This window comes from Colias eurytheme, chromosome 15 (assembly GCF_061535395.1).
Source record: "Colias eurytheme isolate Ceu_HAF_F1 chromosome 15, ilColEury1 Martin Lab GWU primary, whole genome shotgun sequence".
NCBI classification, from domain to species: domain Eukaryota; kingdom Metazoa; phylum Arthropoda; class Insecta; order Lepidoptera; family Pieridae; genus Colias; species Colias eurytheme.
The window spans coordinates 6595468-6617233 of record NC_142994.1 but is presented as its reverse complement, the minus strand read 5'-3'; the positions used below and the strand labels follow the sequence as shown (position 1 = coordinate 6617233).

The following is a 21766-nucleotide window of genomic DNA, read 5'->3' as shown; positions in this document are numbered from 1 at the left end:
ACGCGGGATGTTCGTAGTGAATGCGCGTTATGAGCGCGCTATGCGTCCACACCAGCAGCGAACATGCAATGAAAGGCAGAATGTTACATTGCATGTTACGTTTCACCAGTCTAGACCCGGCATTAGCCAGCTGCAGCGTACAGTACGATACGGAACTTCGCTCCAAAAAGAAATCAGTCTAAACCATTGAGTTACTCTGTACTACATAGTACATAGTAACTCAAACCAGAAAGATAAACAGTGGGTTAGATTAGGTAGGCTTTTTTTAAAATGACGGAAGTAGGCTCAGCTTCTCGACAAGTTGCTGGCACCAACAGACGATATCCATATAAATATTAAAATATATGAACTTAAAATATAAACAGTAACTACTTATGTTAGATTACGAAACGGATGATGATTTCCTGCCCCACTCGTAAAAATCCAACAGTTCTGTCTGGCAGAAATCGCTTACAGCGATAAGACCGCCGCACTCTCTGTACAATCAGTACATATTTTAACTTGTATTTGTATACGTAGTATATTATTATTGGTCTGTGCTTGTATCCAGAAGCGTAGCGTTCCTTGGCGGGGCCCCGTATAAAAATTAATTGTTTGGGGGCACAGAACAGTAAAGTAGATAGAAGTGTGATGTGGGCGTGGCCCACGTGTCACTAGTAAGGTAAGATCACCTAACTTGCTCTCAGTTGTGCGCAGAAAAATATTCGAGTCGGTTGTCAGCTGTCAAACCTTTTTTCCATATTTATTCATTAATTAGGACGTGTTGTTCGGTATTAGAGTGCAAAAATGATAGCAGACGAAATAATATCAGCAATGGAGGCATTTCATACCATCGGTAAGTCTTATTTTTATTATATTTTATGTTATAACTTCGCTTGTCGTAATTTGTCAAAATTGTATACAAATATCTAGTCAAAATGAACCTTAATCCGTAAGAAATTAGTACTATTATAGATTGAACAGCAAACAAGACTTTCTGGAATATTATTGCAATAAACAAACGAATGTCGCTTTAGTGATGCTTGTGGCGCATATCGACACTATCGATACTTTAGAAAAGACAAACATTATAAATATTAAATTTTATTTTATTTTTCCTTAGCTTTCATTTGTCCAATTTATTTATAGATTTCCCAAAGAGGCTAATTTAAAAGAGAAATGGATAAATGCAACGTGACGAGTTAACTGGATGCCGAACAGCACTAAGCGGTCTAACAAAGGCCACCGATACAGCAAACCTACGGCAGTTCCAAGATTTAAAATAATGCATATTTTCTGTTTGTATTTTGTAAATATAGATTAATACTATTCTATTCCGTTTTTTATTTAATAATCTTATATATAAAATTCTCGTGTCACAATGTTAGTCTGCATACTCCTCCGAAACGGGTGGACCGATTCTCATGAAATTTTCTGTACATATCGGGTAAGTCTGAGAATCGGCCAACATCTATTTTTCATATGTACCACGGGCGAAGCCGGGGCGGACCGCTAGTAATAATATAAAAAGACGTACTTAGTAGTAAAAAACATACTCCAAAATGTGACACATTATACTATACTCATATAAAAGAAAGAAAAAAAAATACACAAAAAATATTTATTTATGAATTATCGATAACAAGGCTGACATCCCTCAGGGCATAGCATCAGATAAATATCAAGTTAATGTCATTAATGTTGAGTGACACAAATTTCGACCTTATCTCTATGTGTTGAGGTTCAAAGTTATATTTATCGAAAACTAACGCCCTCTGTTGTGGAGTAGCTGAATGTTTTCGAATTTGGAATTTCTGTGCAATGAGAAACAAAACAGCTAATATACCTAGGGATGTAATACTAAAATAAACCGTAACATGGTGCGTTAGGGTACATATTGAAATGCTGAATTTATAACCTAAGTCAGTTTTTACTCAAATTAAGCTGTCCAATCAAAGGCATAGTTTACTTGTAGTGTACTGTATAACTATCGGTTTAAATGTATGGGTTTGGCGACACTGGTTTTCAAACTAATTATGACATTATCGCACTTCTATATGTTTTTACTGTTCTGTGTTTGGGGGCCCTTAGGAAAAACTTAGGAAGGGTAAAGATTTCTCACAAAAGAAAAAAAAATGTTTGCATAAAATTAAAAGAAATATTTTAAGAAATATCTACATAACTGTTACTTATTCCAATTTTTTTACAAACAATTTAAATTAAATATACACACAGGAGGCCAGAAAATTGCTTTTCTTTACTTTGTTCATTTTGTGCAAAAAAATATTGGGAAGTTTTTAGTAATTTTTGCTTACGCACGTTGGGGGCCCCGTATAATTGATACGGCAGATACGGCGGTAGCCACGCCTCTGCTTGTATCACTCTTATTTTCTAATCTTGTATTTTTGTGTGCACTAAAGAATTTGTCATTCATTCATTCAGAACATCTATATAGAAAACTTCACGAAAACTTCAATGGTAAATGTCTCGAAAACTACTGGTTTCCTTTACCTACCCGCCATGAGCCATCACAGGGGGATATAATAATATGATATAATATAAAAAAGGAACATTTATTCGCATATTGCCTATTAAAATAGGAAGGGTCATCTCATAAGCTAGAAAATTAAAAAAGCTTATAATTTTATAAGTGTTCAGCAGCTGAACATTTATTACTCTGCGAAAAAAAATTCCGCTTCGAATTTACCGCAAACTCAACGCAAAAACATATCACATTAAAGCGTTCTGGCGGTACCTACTCGCGACTAAAATATTCATGTGTAATCACGATCGCTTGTTGTGATTACACACGTGGCTTTGATTAATTTTTAGCCTTTGCTAACCCTTTTCAGAGCGCCGCGCCGACTTGACCTTTTTAAACGTAGACAGAGAAACCTTGTTGAAAGTTGGTTTCTCTCTCAGGAGGTTTCTCTGCATTTCTCTGTCTACGTTTTTAGTAAATCAAGATGGCAACACTGCTGTCAGATCTGTAACAGGACGGACATATTATTATGGTCACACTGATTTTATTTAAATTGTTTTGGCTTCTATACCTATTGTTTATCGGTAGTACCTATCGTATATAAATAATTGTTATTTCTAGAGAATTGTGAAATAATATCACCAATAAATACGGTGCGCTTACGCCAAAAGCTTACGCTTACGAGCTAATAATATCGATACAGTTTCTTGTAGTGTAATGTAGTAAAATTGCATTGAGTACGGAATATCGTTATTCACTTCAATTTAAAACGGGCTGCAGAACTTATAACATTGTATAATACGAAATATTAAAAAGAAAAGCAAAATGTATCATTGTGGTATGAGAAAAGTGGAAGAGAGGCATGTTGCCAATCAAGTAGAAATTATGATTTGGAGTCATCGGCTTGATTTACTGGCTCTCAGCAATAACAAAGGTGAATAAATCTTTATAATTTATTGCATTTTTTTTATTTTTATTATAAATATAAATTTATAATGAAAAATAAAGTTATAATAAGTAAATAATTTATAAGTTTTATTAACACTAAGTGATTCATCTAAATTTTGTATTTAAATCCCAAGTTGATGAGTTAGAAATGTTTTTAATTAATATAAATGAACTATTGTATGATTATAGGAGAAGTACAAGTTCACAGACTTCATTGGCAAAAAGTTTGGTGTTTACCTCCACCATCGGAAGAAGTTCTTGTGGATTCAATGGCTTGGAGACCAGATGGTAAAGTATGTATTAGATTATATTTCAAGTATTAAACTTAAGCAGTTATTATAAATTCAGAAGTGACTTAAGAAATAAGTAGATGTGATCACACTGTCCAAAATTATTTAGATACTAAATCAGATAATGTACCCCTGGATTTTTTAGAACCAGCAGACTTCTGAAATTATCTATAAATTGATTCAAGATTGTATGATATAGCATATCTGGTAAATCATATCACAATTTAAAGTTAATACTTTATTCTCCCACCTCTTGCTGAAAAAAAATATGCCTGCAACATGTTGGTTCAGTTTTAAGTATCTACATATATATGCAATTACATTACAAGCCTCCTCGACGGGATTCTTATTTGACTTCTAAATGATTCAACCAGTAAGAAACCATCCTTTCTTCTGAATTTAAAATGCTAGCTCGCTGAATGTGATAACCAATAACTATTGGCTGACTTCAGTAAGAATTGAATTTAGATGACTAAGTTCAGTGAAGCACTTTACTAGAATATTTACTATATTTTTTCAGGCTATAGCAATTGGTTACAATAATGGAAGTGTTTATATTGTGGATATAGAGGATAGAGCAATTATTGATAAATATGACTTTGTTCAAGAAGTTGTAGAAGAGTCAGAGTATAAAAACTATGGCATTCCCTGTATTCGGTGGGCTGTTAAAGCTGGTACTTTGGAAAGTGCAACAGAATATAATTTATATGTAAATATAATTTTCAAATTTTTTATGAACTTAATTTTCTGAATGTGCTCTTTATAATTTATTATCTTAATAATTTACAGGATGATTGCTCTATATTCTTACAAACGCCACCAGCAACTATAGGTTTTCCATATAAAAGTGGAAATACTGATGAAAAAGAAAAAGGTTGTGGAGATCATTTAGATCAATTTAACCAGCTCAATTTGTTGATGATTGCATATGGTACTGGAAATATCTTTATGAGTGTGTTTGGTAGATATCCCTATAGAAGTGTTCATATGTCTCAATTTACTAAAGATGAATATGGAGATTATGAAATTCTAGACATACAAATGTCAGATGATTTTAGTGTGATGCAGGTGCTGTATGTTGAAAGAAACACAAACAGAATAATTGTCTCTGTTACAAATACAAGTGTTTTATCTGCTTACTCTGAAGAACTTTCTATTGTGGCCAATAAACATGTACATATAGTACAAATGATTTCACATCTTGATAAAACTATGAAGGCCATTAATGAAGCATGGGAACATATTTTATTAGAAATGGATACAAAAATGGCATATTATGCATCAACTGTGCCAGAGGGTGGTGTTTCTGCAGATTTATTGGAGCTACTGATGTTAGGTACCTACTGTTCTTGCATTTCTATAATTTTCATTTTTCTTTAGCTATTCCTCTTTACCATAAATTTATTTGTATGTTTTATTCATGAGTGTATTATATTGTATTTCAATACCTCTGTTTTTACTATTCAATTTTGCTTACAGGTGTACCTTCTGATGAATTGGAAGTGTTTTTGTTAAGAGAGCTTACAGCAAAAGGTCTGAAGAAATTTGGTAGCTCAGTTGAATTAAGTTATTCAACTATACAGAAATTGGTTTTGAAGCAATTGAATATTGTTGGACAAAATCTTGTATATCACTTGTCTGAACTGAGAGGCCTTGCTAAAATACCAGATCGATATAAGGTATTCATCAACTTCATTGATTACAGACGTACCAGATTTCACCCACACTTTTCACTATACAATTTGAAATAGAATTTAGAATGGGTATGCATAATAAAATTGTAATTGTTCTTATTTAATTTTATTTTTCAGGTATTAGGTCTTGATGAAGCTAAGGTGACATCTGCAATAAGAGCAAGCTTTGCATTTTTAAACAAATGTCTAGAATTGCAGCAAGTGATAGATGTGTCAATGCGAAATTACAAAGCTTTCTTCCGTTGGTTATTTGTGGCAATAGTTCGATTATTGGATGAGCACACACCTAGTGAAATAGTAAAAATAACTCAGCAGGAGTTAACACATATTGCTGATTTCTTATACAACTTTGACAATGTACAAGTGGAAAATGAAGAGGAAACTGAAGAAAAGCCTATGAAATTTAATTTAGAAAGATTGGGTCAATATTTACAAGATAACGAATTAACAATTTTACCAGATGATGAGGACAATCCTTGGCATAAAATTCTTAAAGAAAACTCATGCCTTTTGAAAGACGATGATACAATTTATTTAACATCTGAATTTAAGAAATTTTCACTGGTACAACAACAGAAACACTTAAACCGTGAAGTTGAGGAGGTTTTTGATATTCATCATAAAGATATAGCAAAGAACTTTTCTGTTTTGTATAATATAAAATGCTATGATGGTGACGAAGATTTGAATGTAAGTGAAAATGTAAGAATTTCTCAAATATTTGATCCCAAGCAGCAAAGATTCATGATGGCCATAGTCAATACAAAAATACCACAGCAGGGACTTTATTTTATGTCCGTAAGTGTCAAGGAAAGGTTATGCTCAGCTACAACATGTGAATATTTCTTTTCCCCAAGTTTACTTAAGGACAACAAACCTACATCAGATGAAAACTTAGAAATATTAGACATACAATTCTATTCACCTGAATATCTGTCTTTACTATTGAAGCATCCATACATGGAAGACAGCACTATATTTGTACAACTGCCTCTAAAAATTGCTTTAGAGAATTCACAGGAGTTTAATATGAAATGTAGGAATATCATTTTCAATGAAGACATGGAAAAAATAGATCTTTCTCCATTATTAGATCCCAGTGTATTTAAAGTTTTAGAAAAATTGAATGGTACTAAAATAGCAGTGTCAGGGGCGCGAAAGGTTGCAGTTGTGCTTTCGAATATACAAAGGAGAGTAAGAGTTTTTGAAATGGAAATAAATGGTGAGGATGAAGATGATGATACATTGGACACAACTCCACAATCAAATTTAACTAATAACAGTGAAACTATTGCAAGTACTAGTAATGCAACTGCAGGAAATATCTCATTTTAATGTAAATAAAAAGAGAATACACCAAAAAAAGAAATATATTTTATCTTAGTAAATTATTCACAATATCTACATGTTAATGATTTATACCTACTATTGTTCAATAACAAGAATGAAATTAAAAAAATAATTCACAGAAATTACACTATATAATACAAAGCTATTTATTGTATCAATACAACAATATTGGTTGCTAAAAATTACTGAAACCTACATAAAAATGTACACTTTTCACCTTATGGCATATTTATATCGTGACTAATACAAAATAAAAATGTATTTTATTAATTAAGGGCCGATTTTTCAATGCTCGGTTAAAACTTATCCGTCCAATAAAGTATTACACGATAATATTAAAATGTCACGTAAACTGTCAAAAACGGACAATTAGAATACTTTTTTAAAATGGTAGTTTTATACATTATTCGACGAATAACTTTTATCCAAGCATTGAAAAATCGGCCCTAAGTGATATACTTAAATAATGATATTATATTCTTTAAGTACCATGTCACTTAAGTTTCATCAAATGTACTATAGTCTACAATGTATTAATAAATTATATCAAGCTAGCCTGTGGAGATTTTATTTGTATGTTTTCAAACACAGAATTAAAATCAGTGTCCAGGCCTTGATTGTCTATACCATATATCAAATGCTCTGAGGATGGGTTCCTACTAGGGCCAGGTACAGGTTCTGTTATAGAAGTTGTTGTGCGGTTATATATTTCATCACCTTCCTCATCTTCATCATCAACTGAAAAGAAAACATTATAAATATATAAATATTTCAGGACATTTTTCACACACAGCACAATCTGATCCTGTACTAAGCTTTCGCTGTTATGGAAATCAAATGGCTGATAAACATACATATTTAACTTTAAATAAATACCGTTATAGATAATTAACACCCAGACACAGAGCAAACATGTTCATTACTAAAATATTTGCCCTGGGTGGGAATTAAACCCACCACCTCTGGCTACACCACCAACCAAGCCAACAGACATTATAATTTGAATAGTTATTAATATTAAGTGTCTTAATCTTTGTTGGAATGTATGGACATATCATAATTAACAAAGTATTACCTGGAACAACAGTTCTCCCGTCATACTTTTTCCACTGTTTCCTAAGCCTGAAGTAAATCACAGCACAAGCGATGATCACAAGGATAGAGAGAACAATGGCAACCAGCTTCACAGCATCTGCTGCAGTGAATACTGATCCCTTAACTATCATCTCCACTTCACCAACAGCTATCCCTGAACCATCGAGGTTCTTTGAAACACATTTGTAATAGCCAGATTCTGTTGGGGATACATTCTAAAAGAGAGGAATAGAAATTCATTCATATTTAATAAAAAAGATATTGATATCGCCTGAATATTGTAGCAACAAAAAGGTTACTAAAATATTTTTATTCCATATAATAAATTATATTGAAATAATCAGTACTTATATTGTTTTATTAAAACAGTGCTATTTTAATTTTATAGTATGCATAGTATAATATGTTCAAAGAAACTTCTGGTATACATTCTGGCCTTATATAATTTTGATTACAATTAGAAAATTATAGTACAAAATTAAAATATCATTGGAAAACAATCTTACATCAATATGGAGTCTTCCGGATAAAACTTCATACTTGTATTTCCTTTCATCATACAAGTTTCCTGGACCAATAACTTTGTTTTTGTCAAAAAGCCAAAACATGAAATTGTGATTAAAGTCATTACTGATACAGTTCAAAACGGCAGTTGATCCCATAGGCACTTCCTTCACTATTGTTGATTTTACGTCAGGTATATTACTCATTATTGATGGCATTATATAAAGTTGTCACTTATGGGGTTATGTTATATCACTGTACAACCAAAATTTTGTCATTACTGTGCAAACACATCACTGATGTCAATGGATGAGTGCCAAGTTTAAATTTATCTCAAAGTCACATGGTCATTTATAATAAAATGCATTTTATCGTATAACTAGACAAATATTCAATATCTACTTCTGCTCGAATTTTTTATTAGGTGCATAAAAACTTCCACACACAAAACTGGCAGTAACATCCAAATTGGAGTCATAACAACATAAATTGGGAGGTTTACTTTAGTGTATTCTAATTTAATACAAATTATAATTTGAGCTGCCATTTTCAGTCCTATAGCAGCAATATACCATACATTCTTGTTTATAGTCCCGCGAAACCTTTCTAGTCCGTTTCTGCAGTGGGAAACCATGTGGAATATAACATATATCAATAGAATGCTATCATACACCCACATAGGAATAAAAACAATGAACCAATTCCAGTGTGTTCTTGATTCGAGACGTAGACAAAGTAGTATAAGAAATACTAAAAATATGAACCATGTAAATAGCGCTCTATGAAGAATAGCCATGATCAGTGCTTAGTGTTGATTCTTCAAAATCTCAATGTTCATGAATAGTATCCCAAATTTTGCTATGGCTTCCAGAGCATATTTTTTCGATTTCAAAACATGGCTCAACATTTAAAATCAAGGGTATTCGATAAAGTAAATGTTTTTAATGTAAACAAAATATATTTTTGTTCCTTTGACGACGTCAAAATACAAACGTCAGATCGCAGACGTCTAAAATATCATTGACAGTCACTGTCATCAGTCATCTGCCAAAATCCATTACTTTTTTTTCTTCGACTATGGCTACGAGCAGAATAGTAAAACAAATGTAAGGGCGTATTCAGAAAGAAAGCTTGAAACTTATAAGCGCTTATCGGCGCTTATCAGCGCTGGTAACCCGCACAGGAAAATATATGAACATGCGCCGATAAGCGCTGATCGGCGCCGACAAGTTCCGACAAGCTTCAACAAGCACGGGTCAGCGCTGGGCGCTGCCATATAAAATTTGTTTTGGTCTGCTTCAACCTGCTTCCTTTGTGTAGAACGAACCAGCGTTGACAAGTGCCGATAAGCGCTTATAAGTTTCAAGCTTTCTTTCTGAATACGCCCTTACTGTTCTATGGCTATATAATATGAGCGAAGACTTTTTGCCAGGTTCATAGATATTGTTATTTCTGATCATTTCGCTTTCTAAAATATTTTATCATGTACTCACACAAAATTTATTAATTTGGATCACAAAATTTGGAATGTGGGAAATGTCGTTGACACTGGGTTTGCAAATCTGCGACTGGCATAGAGAAAAATCTAAATGTCATCACCTCGGAGATAATTGCTCCGAGGTCATCACTGTCAATCCGAGCTGTCAAGCTTCTAGTTGTTCTGTTGTTAATGCCCAACCAAATTGCCAAATCGTAATGGCAATGTCACGCAATGTCAAAAAAACATGGTGCCGGGTGCGGGTTGTGTATTTACTTTTGTGAACAATAAAATTTATTATTTTAATGAAAACGAATGAATGTTTTATTAACAATTTTGTATTACCCCGTTTTTAATATACAATTGGGAACGTAGTGATTATTAAAAATGATAACACAAGTTACTATAATTGTAACCGCGGTTAAATTTTTGTTCATGCCGCTCTAGTAAGCTTTTACTTTAATAAATATCAAATAATGATTTTGCAAATCTGTATAAATTATAAATTCTTTGTTTTCTAGCCGTTCAACAGATTTTGAAGTTCATAGAAACTGGTTGGCTATTACCCATAACAAATCTATTGATCAATGGTATTTTGAGTCTACTTCAGAATGGACCCTAGACTATCCTCCTTTTTTTGCTTGGATGGAGTATGGTTTATCATTAATAGCTAAACAGCTTGATCCAGAAATGGTCAAAATAGAAAACCTAAATTATGCTTCTGATGTAACAGTGATGTTTCAGCGATTTTCAGTGATTGCATTGGATTTTATTTATGTTTATAGTGTAAAAAAGTTGGTATCTCTCATATGCACTCCATCATTAATTTGAACTTAATAAGTATTAATATTATAGTTTAAATAAACTTACAGGTGTTCAGACTTATTGGACAATGGGAAACTTCTTGTTTTTATACTGCTGGTATCTAATCCTGGTTTATTAATGGTTGATCATATTCACTTTCAATATAACGGATTTTTATATGGATTTTTGCTTTTCTCTATAGCACATATGATAAAAGTAAGTATAACTAGCTGTTTTGATAAAGTAATTATGATTGCTATTGTATTGAATGCCATATTTTTTTTATTTTTTCAGGGAAATTTTATCCAAGCGGCATTATGGTTTGCAATTTTAATAAATTTTAAGCATATTTTTATATACATTGCGCCAGTGTATGTTGTTTTTCTATTGAGGTCGTACTGTTTTACAGTTTCTTCCAATGATGGAGTCCACACGCCATGGTATTCATTTTCATTTGTTAATTTGAGCAAACTGGCATTTATAGTTATTTCAGTATTTGCTTTATCTTTTGGACCTTTCATACATCAACTACCACAGGTATATTATTATAGTTCTACTTTGTTATTATTTGAACTGTATCAAATTATTTTTATTAATTTACTCTATAGTTATTTTCAAGGTTGTTTCCATTCAAAAGAGGACTTTGTCATGCCTATTGGGCTCCAAACTTTTGGGCTTTATATAATTTTGGAGATAAAGTCCTTCATGTTTTATGTGAGTTTGAATTTATTTAATCATTTATTATGTTTGAATATAAATAATATAATATACTTAATTCTTTTTCATTTGTATCAGACACATCAGAATGAATTTCCGAAATACATATTTAATCATTTTATCTGCTATTCTATAAAAATTTGATGAAGATAATTCTAAAGTATCTTCATAGCCTTATTTACAAGTTTTCAAAATGTGAAAAGTGTGTATACTATTGCAGATAAAAGGTTTGGTTTACCAACATCCAACAATGTTGCATCAATGACTGGTGGACTTGTACAGGAGTTTGACCATTCAGTATTGCCATCTATAAGACCAAACATTACATTTGTTTTGACCATTTTGTCAATGTTACCAGCTCTTATTAAATTGTGGCATCTTGGAGCCGACAGAAGATATAGAAGCATGAGCTTTATAAGGTAATAATAATGCATTATTTTTAACTAAGTATAAATTTATTTATATTTTCATTTCATTTCTATTAATCTACTAAAGAACTGTTTGAATTAATGAATTATTGAAATTATAATATAACGGTGAGATTAAGCATAATAATATAAATCTGGATATCAATGTCCTTTTGAAAGAATATCTTAATTTTAAAAGGTATTGATAGGTCTATGAAATTGCATCACATTTTGCCTGTGTAAAATACTTTATATATTTTAGGTGTATTGTTATATGTGCCACATGCTCATTTATGTTTGGATGGCATGTCCATGAGAAAGCAATTCTGATGATTTTAATTCCATTGAGGTAAGTTTAATTTTGAAATAAAAAATAGGTAAATAATGACAATTGCCAGTTACAAAATTTATGGTATTTTTTTGCAATAGATATTACAAGTATGGAAAAGTATGTGAGTCTGCAAATTATTAATGCCATTTATTGATTTTTATTTATGTATATTTCAGTTTCCTTTCCGTTTTGGGTGAAGATGACGGAAAATATTATTTGCTGTTATCAACAGTTGGACATTATTCACTTTTCCCTCTGCTGTATCCCAAAAATCTAGCATCAATAAAATTATTTCTCTTATTAACTCATTGTGCTATGGGTTTTGTTAACATTCCGAGTTTATATGAAGATCCAAAATGTAAAAAGAACAAAAAGCGTGCATTTTTCATTCTACCTCTGTTGAATTGGATGGAAATATTCTACTTGTTTGGATTAATTTTATTGTATATTTATGAAAATATGTTACATTCCTTTTTAGGTTTTAATAAGACTTTACCATTTCTGCCATTGTTGATGACCTCAGTGTATTGTTCTATTGGTGTATTTTATTTTTGGTTATCATATTATTATTATTTTCTAACCTTTAATCTTAGTAGAGTTTCTACATTACTTACTCCAAGAACATTAGAGTATCACCAGAAAACGAAATAATAATAGTAACTGCTTCTACATGGCTTCTACCCAATTCTAAAAATGTCATTAGGTATTTGAATGTTTAAACGAGTAGTTTATATAAGTGAAATAATTAAATCGTTTTAGAAATACTGTTTTATATGTTTTATTTAAAAAAAGCTCTGGTTCGTTCTTCTTTTCCTATCGTCAATTCTTTTCCATATCCCTCTTAAAAGGCGGCAACGCATTTGCAGAGGCTTTACTTCTGTGGATGTTTTAAGGCGGTGGTGATTGTTTAATCTTTAATGGCGAAACACCTAAATAACTAAATATGGCTAACGTCTTTCCATCAGCAATAGAACAAATAGTTGATTATAAGTACTTCCATCCTATTCCAGAAGGCAAAATACCCAACAAAACAAACTACATATTTCAAATCGTTCAGCCGCTCATGAGCTTAGGTTAGGTATGCTTAACGTAAGAATAGCTGCTCATGAATGGCTGAACTTATTTTTTATTAAAATATATCTTAATACTATTATAAAGGCGAAAGTTTGTACCTATGGATGTTTGTTACTCTTTCACGTAAAAACTACTGAACCGATTACAATGAAATTTAGCACACATATATAGAGGGTAACTTGGATTAACACATAGGATATAGGTTTTATCCCGGAAATCCCACGGGAACGGGAACTATGCGGGTTTTCCTTTGAAAACGCGGGCGAAGCCGCGGGCGGAAATCTAGTACGTATAAATAATTAAATAATTATATAGATGAATAAGAGGTACTTACCTATGAGGAGAAAGAGAAAATTTCTCTAACAATTTGATATAATATTAATATATATTTTCGACTCAATCGCAGAAAGCAAAGTTAACAGTATCGGGTAACCAAAAGTAGAGATATGGGACATAACAGCTGAAAACATCTTCAATACTCGCACAAAAAAACGAAATACTTAAAATATCTCACAAATATTTTTCATAAGCGCATTTAATTATTTTAAGTAGTAACTACTTAGGTACTTAATCATTTACTCGCACATACAAAATTACAAAATTTGGGGATTCCCTGTAGTGAGATACATAGAGCCATACAATTCCGCAGATGTAGAAGTGTTCTCCGTTCGCATATAAGTATATAATTTAATAATAAAATGATTTTCATGGTCCCAATATTGAATTTATGAATTGCCTAAGTACCAAAAGAAAATTTGCCAGAACGATGCGCTAAGTAAAGACCTATTTAATGGCATGGCAGAACGAACATGATCAAAGCGCTTCGGCGCCTTTCGTAGCCTTATGTGCAATCGACTGTGTATTCGAATTCAATGAATTAACACACCTGACACACTTGTCCCTTTGCGGTATAATCCTATTTCAGTTAATGTTCTGTTTCACCTACACAAATCACTGCCTTATATTAGGGATTTAATTCTAAGCGCTCCCGCCGCTGTATCAAAACACTTTGTTACGGATGTGAATTTAGAAAACCAAGTGTGGCATAGCCCATAGGTTATCATTAGGTAAGAAATAAGAAAAAGTTAGTGCTTTGTATCTTAGCTTTGTAAGTATATATTCTTTAGGATTTTAACGGTTTCGAGTTAGCTGCACGGATATATTAACATAAATTTATATGCAGTGTCGTCGCAACTTACTGTGACGCCGTAAATTTTGCCAAAGTTACAAACATGGCGATGAAAATTCGAATCACAAGTTATTGCTAGCTATGAATTGCATTACGATATTTTTAAGAAAATAGGAGTTTGTTTGAACTTTGTGCGGAAGGAATAAAATGAATGGAATCATAAATTTGCTAGTTATGATAAGTAGGAGATATTTTTAAGTAAATAAGTCTACGTTGCTTACTTAGGTTGCTTATTTATATTTTTAACTAGCGGTCCGCCCCGGCTTCGCCCGTGGTACATGTTTACGTTTTCTCTACATAAGAACCATCCTCGTACTTCAAGGAATATAATAAAAAAAGAATTATCGAAATCGGTTCAGCCGTTCTCGAGTTATGCGCTTACCAACACATTTTGCGATTCATTTTTATATATAAGAAGACTAGCGGTCCGCCCCGGCTTCGCCCGTGGTACATGTTTACGTTTTCTCTACATGAAAACCATCCTCGTACTTCAAGGAATATAATAAAAAAAGAATTATCGAAATCGGTTCAGCCGTTCTCGAGTTATGCGCTTACCAACACATTTTGCGATTCATTTTTATATATAAGACTAGCGGTCCGCCCCGGCTTCGCCCGTGGTACATATTTACGTTTTCTCTACATAAAAACCATCCTCGTTCTTCAAGGAATATAATAAAAAAAGAATTATCGAAATCGGTTCAGCCGTTCTCGAGTTATGCGCTTACCAACACATTTTGCGATTCATTTTTATATATAAGAAGAAGACTAGCGGTCCGCCCCGGCTTCGCCCGTGGTACCTACATAATATTTACGTTTTCTCTACATAAGAACCATCCTCGTACTTCCAGGAATATAATAAAAAAAGAATTATCGAAATCGGTTCAGCTGTTCTCGAGTTATGCGCTTACCAACACATTTTGCGATTCATTTTTATATATAAAAGAAAGAAGATAGGAGAAAAGAAGGGAGATAGGTTATAGGAAAAGGTTAGGCTTTAGGTTATAACGTCGTTGGTTAGGCTGCTTTATACGATTGTTCCTTGATGTATTGAGGCGGTAGAGGCTTCGTGTTATGATTAAGGGCTAATTTTTCAATCCTTGGTTAAAATTTATTCGTCGAATAATGTATAAAAGTACCATTTTAAAAACGTATTCTAATCGCCCGTATTTGACAGTTTACGTGACATATTAATATTATCGTGTATTAAGTACTTTATTGGACGGATAAGTTTTATCCAAGTATTGAAAAATCGGCCCTTAATGAATAGGTTTTATTTTATCTGACTTTGAATTTCGACGTTCTTATTTTTTTACACACATAGCAAAAACCGTGCAAAAACCGCATCAAAATATGTGTATATATCAGTGGTATAACTATCTATTGTTTTTAAATTAGGTGAATATATTTTTTAATAAATAAAGATTTGTCGTAAAACATTTTTATAGATGGATTTTTGGATTAAAATGAAAATTGGAAACCTACTTATTATAAACAAAGATTTCTTGCCTTTGTAACCACTGCAACTATTGGAATGTTTTCAAGTCAACTCTGTCACTAAAGTCATAATCGTATTTAAATAAATATACCGTAAACGTATTGACGTTTATTTTTAAGCCTTTTGCAAGTCTTTTGCTTTATCCTATAAACGGGGGAATTTGGAGCGTATCTTAGACTAGTTGTCACAATAAATACATCACCATATTCTCTTCGTGCTTTCAAAGAAATAGGTAATGGCTGATGATGAAGATGAAGGCGGTTTCGGTGGATTATATGAAGATGGTCATTGGGTGTGGGATGAAGCTACAGAGGCCTTAGTTTTTGTAAGGTATATCTGATATTAAACAATTGCTTAATATGCTTTAATACCGATATTCCCAAAAGACTGAGGTAGGTACCTATTCAAGTCGTAGGTAGCTGTAGTGTATTTTTAACTAAAGTTTTATCAAAGTTGTTTGATTCGCATCGCTCAGTAAAGCGCGTCACACACGGTGAAGATACTATAATATTTTATCTTAAGATACTGTAATATTTTATATTACAGTATCTTAAGGTATCCGGTATCAGCGTTCTGACCATTTTTCTTTTTGTCATTGCGTACAAATGACCCGAAATTTTGTGAGTCATTTGTAACAGGATGGCGGTTCTACAGGGGTCTTAGTACGCAAGGACAAAAAGAAAAATGATGGTCAGAACGCTGATACCGGATACCTTAAGATACTGTAATATAAAATATTACAGTATCTTAAGATAAAATATTATAGTATCTTCACCGTGTGTGACGCGCTTAAAGCTTGATCTGTAAACTTGAAATCGTTTACTTGTTATCGAATTTCAACAATATTAAACTATTTCAGCGATCTCCCGCCAAAGCCAGTTGAAGCAATACATATACCCATTAAAGCGCCGACAGGTACCGTCGAATTCAGAGACGATGTAGACTTAATTGAACAGGTATAGTATGCTGTAAATGTGAACAATTTATAGCTAAATTACCTTAGGCTGCTAGATATTATTATTGATTTTATGATTATTATTACTTTAAACCAGTTATGTAACAAATGTAGGTATACTATTGGTATGAGTCGGTCGTTCCATCCATGATTTTTTTTAAGTCCTTAATATTAATATCACCACCCACTTATCTCTATTAGATTCGATTCAGAAGGCGTTACCAGAGAAAACTTAAACCAGGGCAGCCGGACATTATTACGGTCCAGGTAAGTTACCTCTACAAAGTTTCATTTAACATTCTTAATAAATAAAGCTTTCTTAGTAAACAAACTAGGTTGATAGATTAACTTCTCCATTTGTAGTAAATACGAAACTCTTAATTTATTGATATTTTTTTTCTGTACAGGACGTTAAAGATATTGCATTATTTACTGCTCCAGTAAATATTCTAAGCCCCATGCTAATAAATATGTTGCACCTGCCTACAACGGAACGTTTCATTAGAGCGCTTGTTCTGTGTTGTCAGTATTATTTGCAGGCGAGTAAAATATAAAATTCTCTACTTATGAGTTATGAGGTAACATATATATATATATATATATGTCACGGCTAAAGGTAGGTGAGAACATAAACTTAAGATTAGCCGGCTAAACTTAGGTTTATTTTCGACGAGGTGTTAGTGTTAGTTTGTTCTATCTTTAGCCGGCTAAACTTAAGTGTAACCGCAGGCCCGTGGCTAAAAATGTCGGGGTGGGTAGATTTGGTTAGCGCCGGGCCGGTGGAGGGCTTGAGGGGCCCGCACAGTGCCAGAAAACACTCGCCCTGTTCCTTACATGTATTATAGTAACCAAATCTACCCACCCCGACTCAGGGCAGAAAGCTGGTGGCTAGGTTAGGTTAGGTTAGAACTCTTAAGACCCGCACGAGCCGAGCGAGCGCAGCGAGCGTGCTGCGGCAGCAGCCGGCGAAGTGCCAGAAAACACTCGCCCTGTTCCTTACATGTATTATAGTAACCAAATCTACCCACCCCGACATTTTTAGCCACGGGCCTGCGGTTACACTTAAGTTTAGCCGGCTAAAGATAGAACAAACTAACATTAACACCTCGTCGAAAATAAACCTAAGTTTAGCCGGCTAATCTTAAGTTTATGTTCTCACCTACCTTTAGCCGTAACATATACACTATTCTAAGATCTAAAAAATCATTTAATGAAAGCTAAGAGACGAGCTCACCAAGTTGTCTAAAAAGTAAAAATATCAACGTATATTACTTGAATCGTGTAATCGTCTTAGAAGCCCATTAAACGTTGCCTTTATTTCAAGATTGCAGACGAAATGGCAAATCGAATAATTGAATTAGAAACAAAAGTACGTACTCCGCAGTGTGAAGTTCTAGAGAGCGAGTTTCGTGACAATTTATCTGATTTGAGGTTACTGGTGGCAAAAGAATATAGCACAATGTTGATTGGTTTGTTTGTTATTGTACCTATAATCATATTATCTAATTATATTTTGAATTGAATTTAGTCAGTGCTTTTATTAATATAAACATAAATATCTTGAATTCAAATTTTACACAACATCTATATTTATATTGCTTGTAAGGTGGCGGAGACACGAAAAAATTCCATCATATGGGGCCTCAGAAGAAACGTCGATCCTTATCAGACAAAGATGCACGACTTTTCGAAACTTTGTTGCGTATGTGCGTTCAAATCGTGTGGTTGGCCCTCGGTCGCAAGGCCTTCAATCAGATAGGTATATAAATGATCGATTACTTTATCTTGCTTACTGTCTTGTTATAAATCCAGAAGTACGTTTTATTTGTTTGATCATCACGTGTGGTCAAATATATTATGTGCTTTGAGTGAGACATGTCCTACCTATTTTGTTAGTTTGTTATCTATGTTTATAAATTATACATGTTTATGCTGCTTATTTATTGAAAGCTTAAAACACTTCGTTTAGATTATAAAACATTAAGCTGAGCCAGATAGGTTGGTGGGTAGGTACCTACTCACATATTGATGCAGAATAAAATAGTTTAAACGACTGAACTCTGAAGTCCCCTTAAAATTTGATAAAGTTAGAGGCAGGTGGAATAATTAGATTTGGGACAATTTTAAAAGGTTTCGTTTGTTGAATACACAATATGAACACGGTAATTTTATATGAATAATTGTTAAAATTAATGATTTATGGTCTAGAATTGGAGGTCAACCGTTTGTTTAAGTCTGAAATATTCAACGCGGTGGAACACAATTTGAATACTGGCTATATAAATAAAATGACAAAGGAAGAGCGTGCAGTTCTACTAGGACGATGTCTGCGCCACGACAAGAAGCTCAATACCCGATCACCGCTAATGAATGAAGTGTTTTGCCACCGAGAGATCGACTATCGTCTCATGGGAGCTGGCGTCATTAAATGCCACCAGTAAGATCACATGATTATTATATGAAGGTTGTAATCATGAAAGCAGACATGGTATAGTATGGTAAGTATAGGTAGATGGATAAGAGGAGCAATCTGTAACTGTTTAACTGATGAATGTGCATAGAAGAAACAGTGAAGGAGGATAAAAGAAAAAAAAAAATAGTAAATTATTTTGGTATGTAAGTACGTAAGTATTTTGTTTGTGTACAAATTAGATGCAAATAATGCGACAAAACAAACATTAACCTTTTAAATATAAATAAATGGATTATAAATATGTTCTTCTGTTTGGGGAAGTTAAAACATTTTGTAAAACAGCACATGATTTAAAATATATAATAATCATTTGTGTGAAAGGCTCTAATTGAATAAATAAATTAGCTACCATGTACATTCCTATTAGTCCTATTATTAACACTGTGATTAATTATGTAGAATTTCGCCTCGAATTATGTACATGAAGGAGGCTGTAGCGGGTCCCGAAGAACGCCTTGTAGAACTTGGAATTGTTCTTGGTATTATTGGGATGCATCGATCAGCTTTCGATACAATGTTAAAGCCGTTGCCCACATCTACCGAAATTGGAAAATCGAAAGCTTCTGTGTTAGTACGATATAAAAATATACTTAGGTATACCACTTTGTTCGCCTTTAAATTCCAATAAGAATTAAGAGCCCTGCAATTAGCCTAGTTGAGTGTATTATGTACCTACATGGGAAAGGTTAATTCGATAAAATCCATAACTGGAATATACTGGCGTGATATCACTTCGTTTAAACTTAAAGTATTTATAGCATATTACCGTTACATAATAGAGTTCATAAATCCTACATGAAAACTGCTGCTTAAATTCAAAGCTTTTCCTCCCTTTTAATATGATGTACGTTAATCGTTATATACATATTTTTATTTATATGAACGAAGTAGTACCATAAATTGTGTAGATTGCCAAGTATATTGTGCAAATTGAAATTTTATGATGAAGTCTTGAGCTGTGTTGTAAGATGCTTTTCTACATAAATATGATATATTGGTATGGCGTTCGTTGAACTAATTGCTTTACACCATTTGTCACACATATAAGGTAGGTAGGTATGTTACAAGGATTTTTTTGAGCCAACCTTTCAATAAAAGATTTAAAATAAATTAAGTTTATTTAAGTGATATTATAATGATATGATTATCATTCTACTCAATTTGACATACGCAAAAATATAGACTGTTACATATTAGGTACTTATACCTATCTAAATTTAACAAAAGAAAGATCGATCAAATCTTTTGTTCATTTATCTTTTTACCAATAATAATTATTATTATAATCTTATATAATTTTAGGTCATCCGCAAGTTATGCCTCAAAGTCCAGTGTAAGTAGAAAAAGTCAAATCGCAACCCAGAAAGTGTACCCTGATATTGTACTGCCACGAAAGGAGTCTCGAATGTAAGTATAACAAATGTGAATACACAAATTATTTGAAATTGCTGAATATCAATTAATTATCAATGAGAAGTTTAATGGACATCGATTTTTATAAATGTGTAAAATTTATGTTTGATTACAAGCAGTCTATAAACCTTTTATTCGTTTTCTATCGTATTGTAAAATTGTAGCGCTGTAAACATTATCAAAACATATTTAGGCATAGGTACCTAAATAGGTAAAAGTTGGTGATCAACTATAGATACCAGTTTTTTTTTCAGAATATCATTCCCATCATCTTTTCCTGATGATCCAGAGGACATAAGGCCATGCAGTGAGACGCAACGACGGCGCTGGCAAAATAGACTTATGAAGTTATTGCATCCTTATGGTCGTTGAATGATTTTTGAGTCATTAATGAAATGTACTTTGTATTGTGCCTACTTATCTCATTTGTAGGTACTATTATATTAATAAAACCTCGAACTAATCGAACCTCCATCACGACTCTGCTAGGTACCTACTAATGGTTACGAACCTAGTTTAGTGGCATATTGTTTCGTGAAACAATACTTTATCTAATATTGAAACAACTGATATACAGGGTGTCCCACTGTTGGTATACTAAGCTCAAAGGAGGTTATAGTTTTGCATACGCTGAGTACGTAAAAAATAATTAAAAAATTCCAGACGCATTTTTTTTCAAATAGATGAATTCTTAAAACTCTATGTGTACACCCATAACAAGCAACCCGCCCAACTTTGCCACCAGCACGTGAGCTATCGTTTAAGATTATGTTTTCATAGATAAAATGCTCATATTAGAGAAGCGGTATAGGTAAACCAGAATCTGATGGCAATTAGGGAAATCAAAATTTTGAGTGTACAACCCTAAGGAAAATGAACTGAACGATCTTGATACTGCTTATTTTTCATTTTGTCCTCAATATCATTAGTCACATTACATAAGTGGACAATACTAATGAGATATCCACTTAATATAATGTAGGTACATACTTACATGTATAATTGTATACATATTACTTTTATATAGGTAGGTAATACATATTATTATTTACACATACCTATATTTGTATATTCATTATCATTATGCCA

At 32.8% G+C, this 21766-nt stretch overlaps 5 protein-coding genes and 1 long non-coding RNA gene across 6 annotated transcripts; 4 read left to right on the top strand and 2 right to left on the bottom strand.

Annotated features, from left to right (window-relative positions):
• The first annotated feature begins 607 nt into the window (after nucleotides 1-607).
• Nucleotides 608-1313, top strand: LOC149902358 (uncharacterized). The gene is made up of 2 exons (XR_016457533.1): nucleotides 608-835; nucleotides 1129-1313. It is a non-coding gene; the product is annotated as an uncharacterized LOC149902358 (long non-coding RNA).
• A 1670-nt stretch (nucleotides 1314-2983) lies between these two features.
• On the top strand, nucleotides 2984-6793 carry APC4 (anaphase-promoting complex subunit 4). The gene is made up of 6 exons (XM_090109978.1): nucleotides 2984-3395; nucleotides 3599-3702; nucleotides 4220-4408; nucleotides 4489-5035; nucleotides 5179-5378; nucleotides 5511-6793. The coding sequence occupies exons 1-6, from the start codon at nucleotides 3287-3289 to the stop codon at nucleotides 6726-6728; spliced, it is 2367 nt and encodes a 788-aa protein (XP_089966104.1). The 5' UTR covers nucleotides 2984-3286; the 3' UTR covers nucleotides 6729-6793.
• Nucleotides 6794-6910: 117 nt separating this feature from the next.
• Nucleotides 6911-8560, bottom strand: LOC149902356 (uncharacterized). The gene is made up of 3 exons (XM_090109979.1): nucleotides 8345-8560; nucleotides 7819-8053; nucleotides 6911-7481 (listed from the first exon to the last, which is right to left on the bottom strand). The coding sequence occupies exons 1-3, from the start codon at nucleotides 8558-8560 to the stop codon at nucleotides 7285-7287; spliced, it is 648 nt and encodes a 215-aa protein (XP_089966105.1). The 3' UTR covers nucleotides 6911-7284.
• Nucleotides 8561-8733: 173 nt separating this feature from the next.
• On the bottom strand, nucleotides 8734-9335 carry LOC149902355 (transmembrane protein 60). Its single transcript, XM_090109980.1, has one exon. It carries the CDS (start codon nucleotides 9136-9138, stop codon nucleotides 8734-8736), a length of 405 nt encoding a protein of 134 aa, XP_089966106.1. The 5' UTR covers nucleotides 9139-9335.
• A 709-nt stretch (nucleotides 9336-10044) lies between these two features.
• Nucleotides 10045-12845, top strand: xit (ALG6/ALG8 family glucosyltransferase xit). Its single transcript, XM_090110038.1, has 8 exons — nucleotides 10045-10265; nucleotides 10341-10613; nucleotides 10692-10839; nucleotides 10918-11160; nucleotides 11232-11337; nucleotides 11561-11759; nucleotides 12010-12096; nucleotides 12255-12845. The coding sequence occupies exons 1-8, from the start codon at nucleotides 10207-10209 to the stop codon at nucleotides 12727-12729; spliced, it is 1590 nt and encodes a 529-aa protein (XP_089966164.1). The 5' UTR covers nucleotides 10045-10206; the 3' UTR covers nucleotides 12730-12845.
• A 3226-nt stretch (nucleotides 12846-16071) lies between these two features.
• On the top strand, nucleotides 16072-21242 carry LOC149902353 (protein phosphatase 1 regulatory subunit 36-like). Its single transcript, XM_090110526.1, has 10 exons — nucleotides 16072-16166; nucleotides 16696-16792; nucleotides 16993-17058; nucleotides 17199-17330; nucleotides 18116-18260; nucleotides 18398-18550; nucleotides 19000-19228; nucleotides 19664-19831; nucleotides 20567-20671; nucleotides 20932-21242. Exons 1-10 carry the CDS (start codon nucleotides 16072-16074, stop codon nucleotides 21047-21049), a joined length of 1308 nt encoding a protein of 435 aa, XP_089966652.1. The 3' UTR covers nucleotides 21050-21242.
• The last annotated feature ends 524 nt before the right edge of the window (nucleotides 21243-21766 follow it).

Bases quoted from the DNA above. Each gene is read 5' to 3' on its own strand.
- APC4 (XM_090109978.1), top strand. From the start codon at position 3,287: ATGTATCATTGTGGTATGAGAAAAGTGGAAGAGAGGCATGTTGCCAAT. The intron at 3,396-3,598 runs GTGAATAAATCT...GTATGATTATAG, and splicing joins GGCTCTCAGCAATAACAAAG to GAGAAGTACAAGTTCACAGA. The intron at 3,703-4,219 runs GTATGTATTAGA...ATATTTTTTCAG, and splicing joins CTTGGAGACCAGATGGTAAA to GCTATAGCAATTGGTTACAA.
- LOC149902356 (XM_090109979.1), bottom strand. From the start codon at position 8,560: ATGCCATCAATAATGAGTAATATACCTGACGTAAAATCAACAATAGTG. The intron at 8,054-8,344 runs GTAAGATTGTTT...CCTCTCTTTTAG, and splicing joins CCGGAAGACTCCATATTGAT to AATGTATCCCCAACAGAATC. The intron at 7,482-7,818 runs GTAATACTTTGT...TTTTCTTTTCAG, and splicing joins CGGGAGAACTGTTGTTCCAG to TTGATGATGAAGATGAGGAA.
- LOC149902355 (XM_090109980.1), bottom strand. From the start codon at position 9,138: ATGGCTATTCTTCATAGAGCGCTATTTACATGGTTCATATTTTTAGTA.
- xit (XM_090110038.1), top strand. From the start codon at position 10,207: ATGATAACACAAGTTACTATAATTGTAACCGCGGTTAAATTTTTGTTC. The intron at 11,338-11,560 runs GTGAGTTTGAAT...ATACTATTGCAG, and splicing joins TAAAGTCCTTCATGTTTTAT to ATAAAAGGTTTGGTTTACCA. The intron at 12,097-12,254 runs GTAAGTTTAATT...TGTATATTTCAG, and splicing joins ATGATTTTAATTCCATTGAG to TTTCCTTTCCGTTTTGGGTG.
- LOC149902353 (XM_090110526.1), top strand. From the start codon at position 16,072: ATGGCTGATGATGAAGATGAAGGCGGTTTCGGTGGATTATATGAAGAT. The intron at 18,261-18,397 runs GTTTGTTTGTTA...ATTGCTTGTAAG, and splicing joins ATATAGCACAATGTTGATTG to GTGGCGGAGACACGAAAAAA. The intron at 19,832-20,566 runs GTTAGTACGATA...ATATAATTTTAG, and splicing joins GGAAAATCGAAAGCTTCTGT to GTCATCCGCAAGTTATGCCT.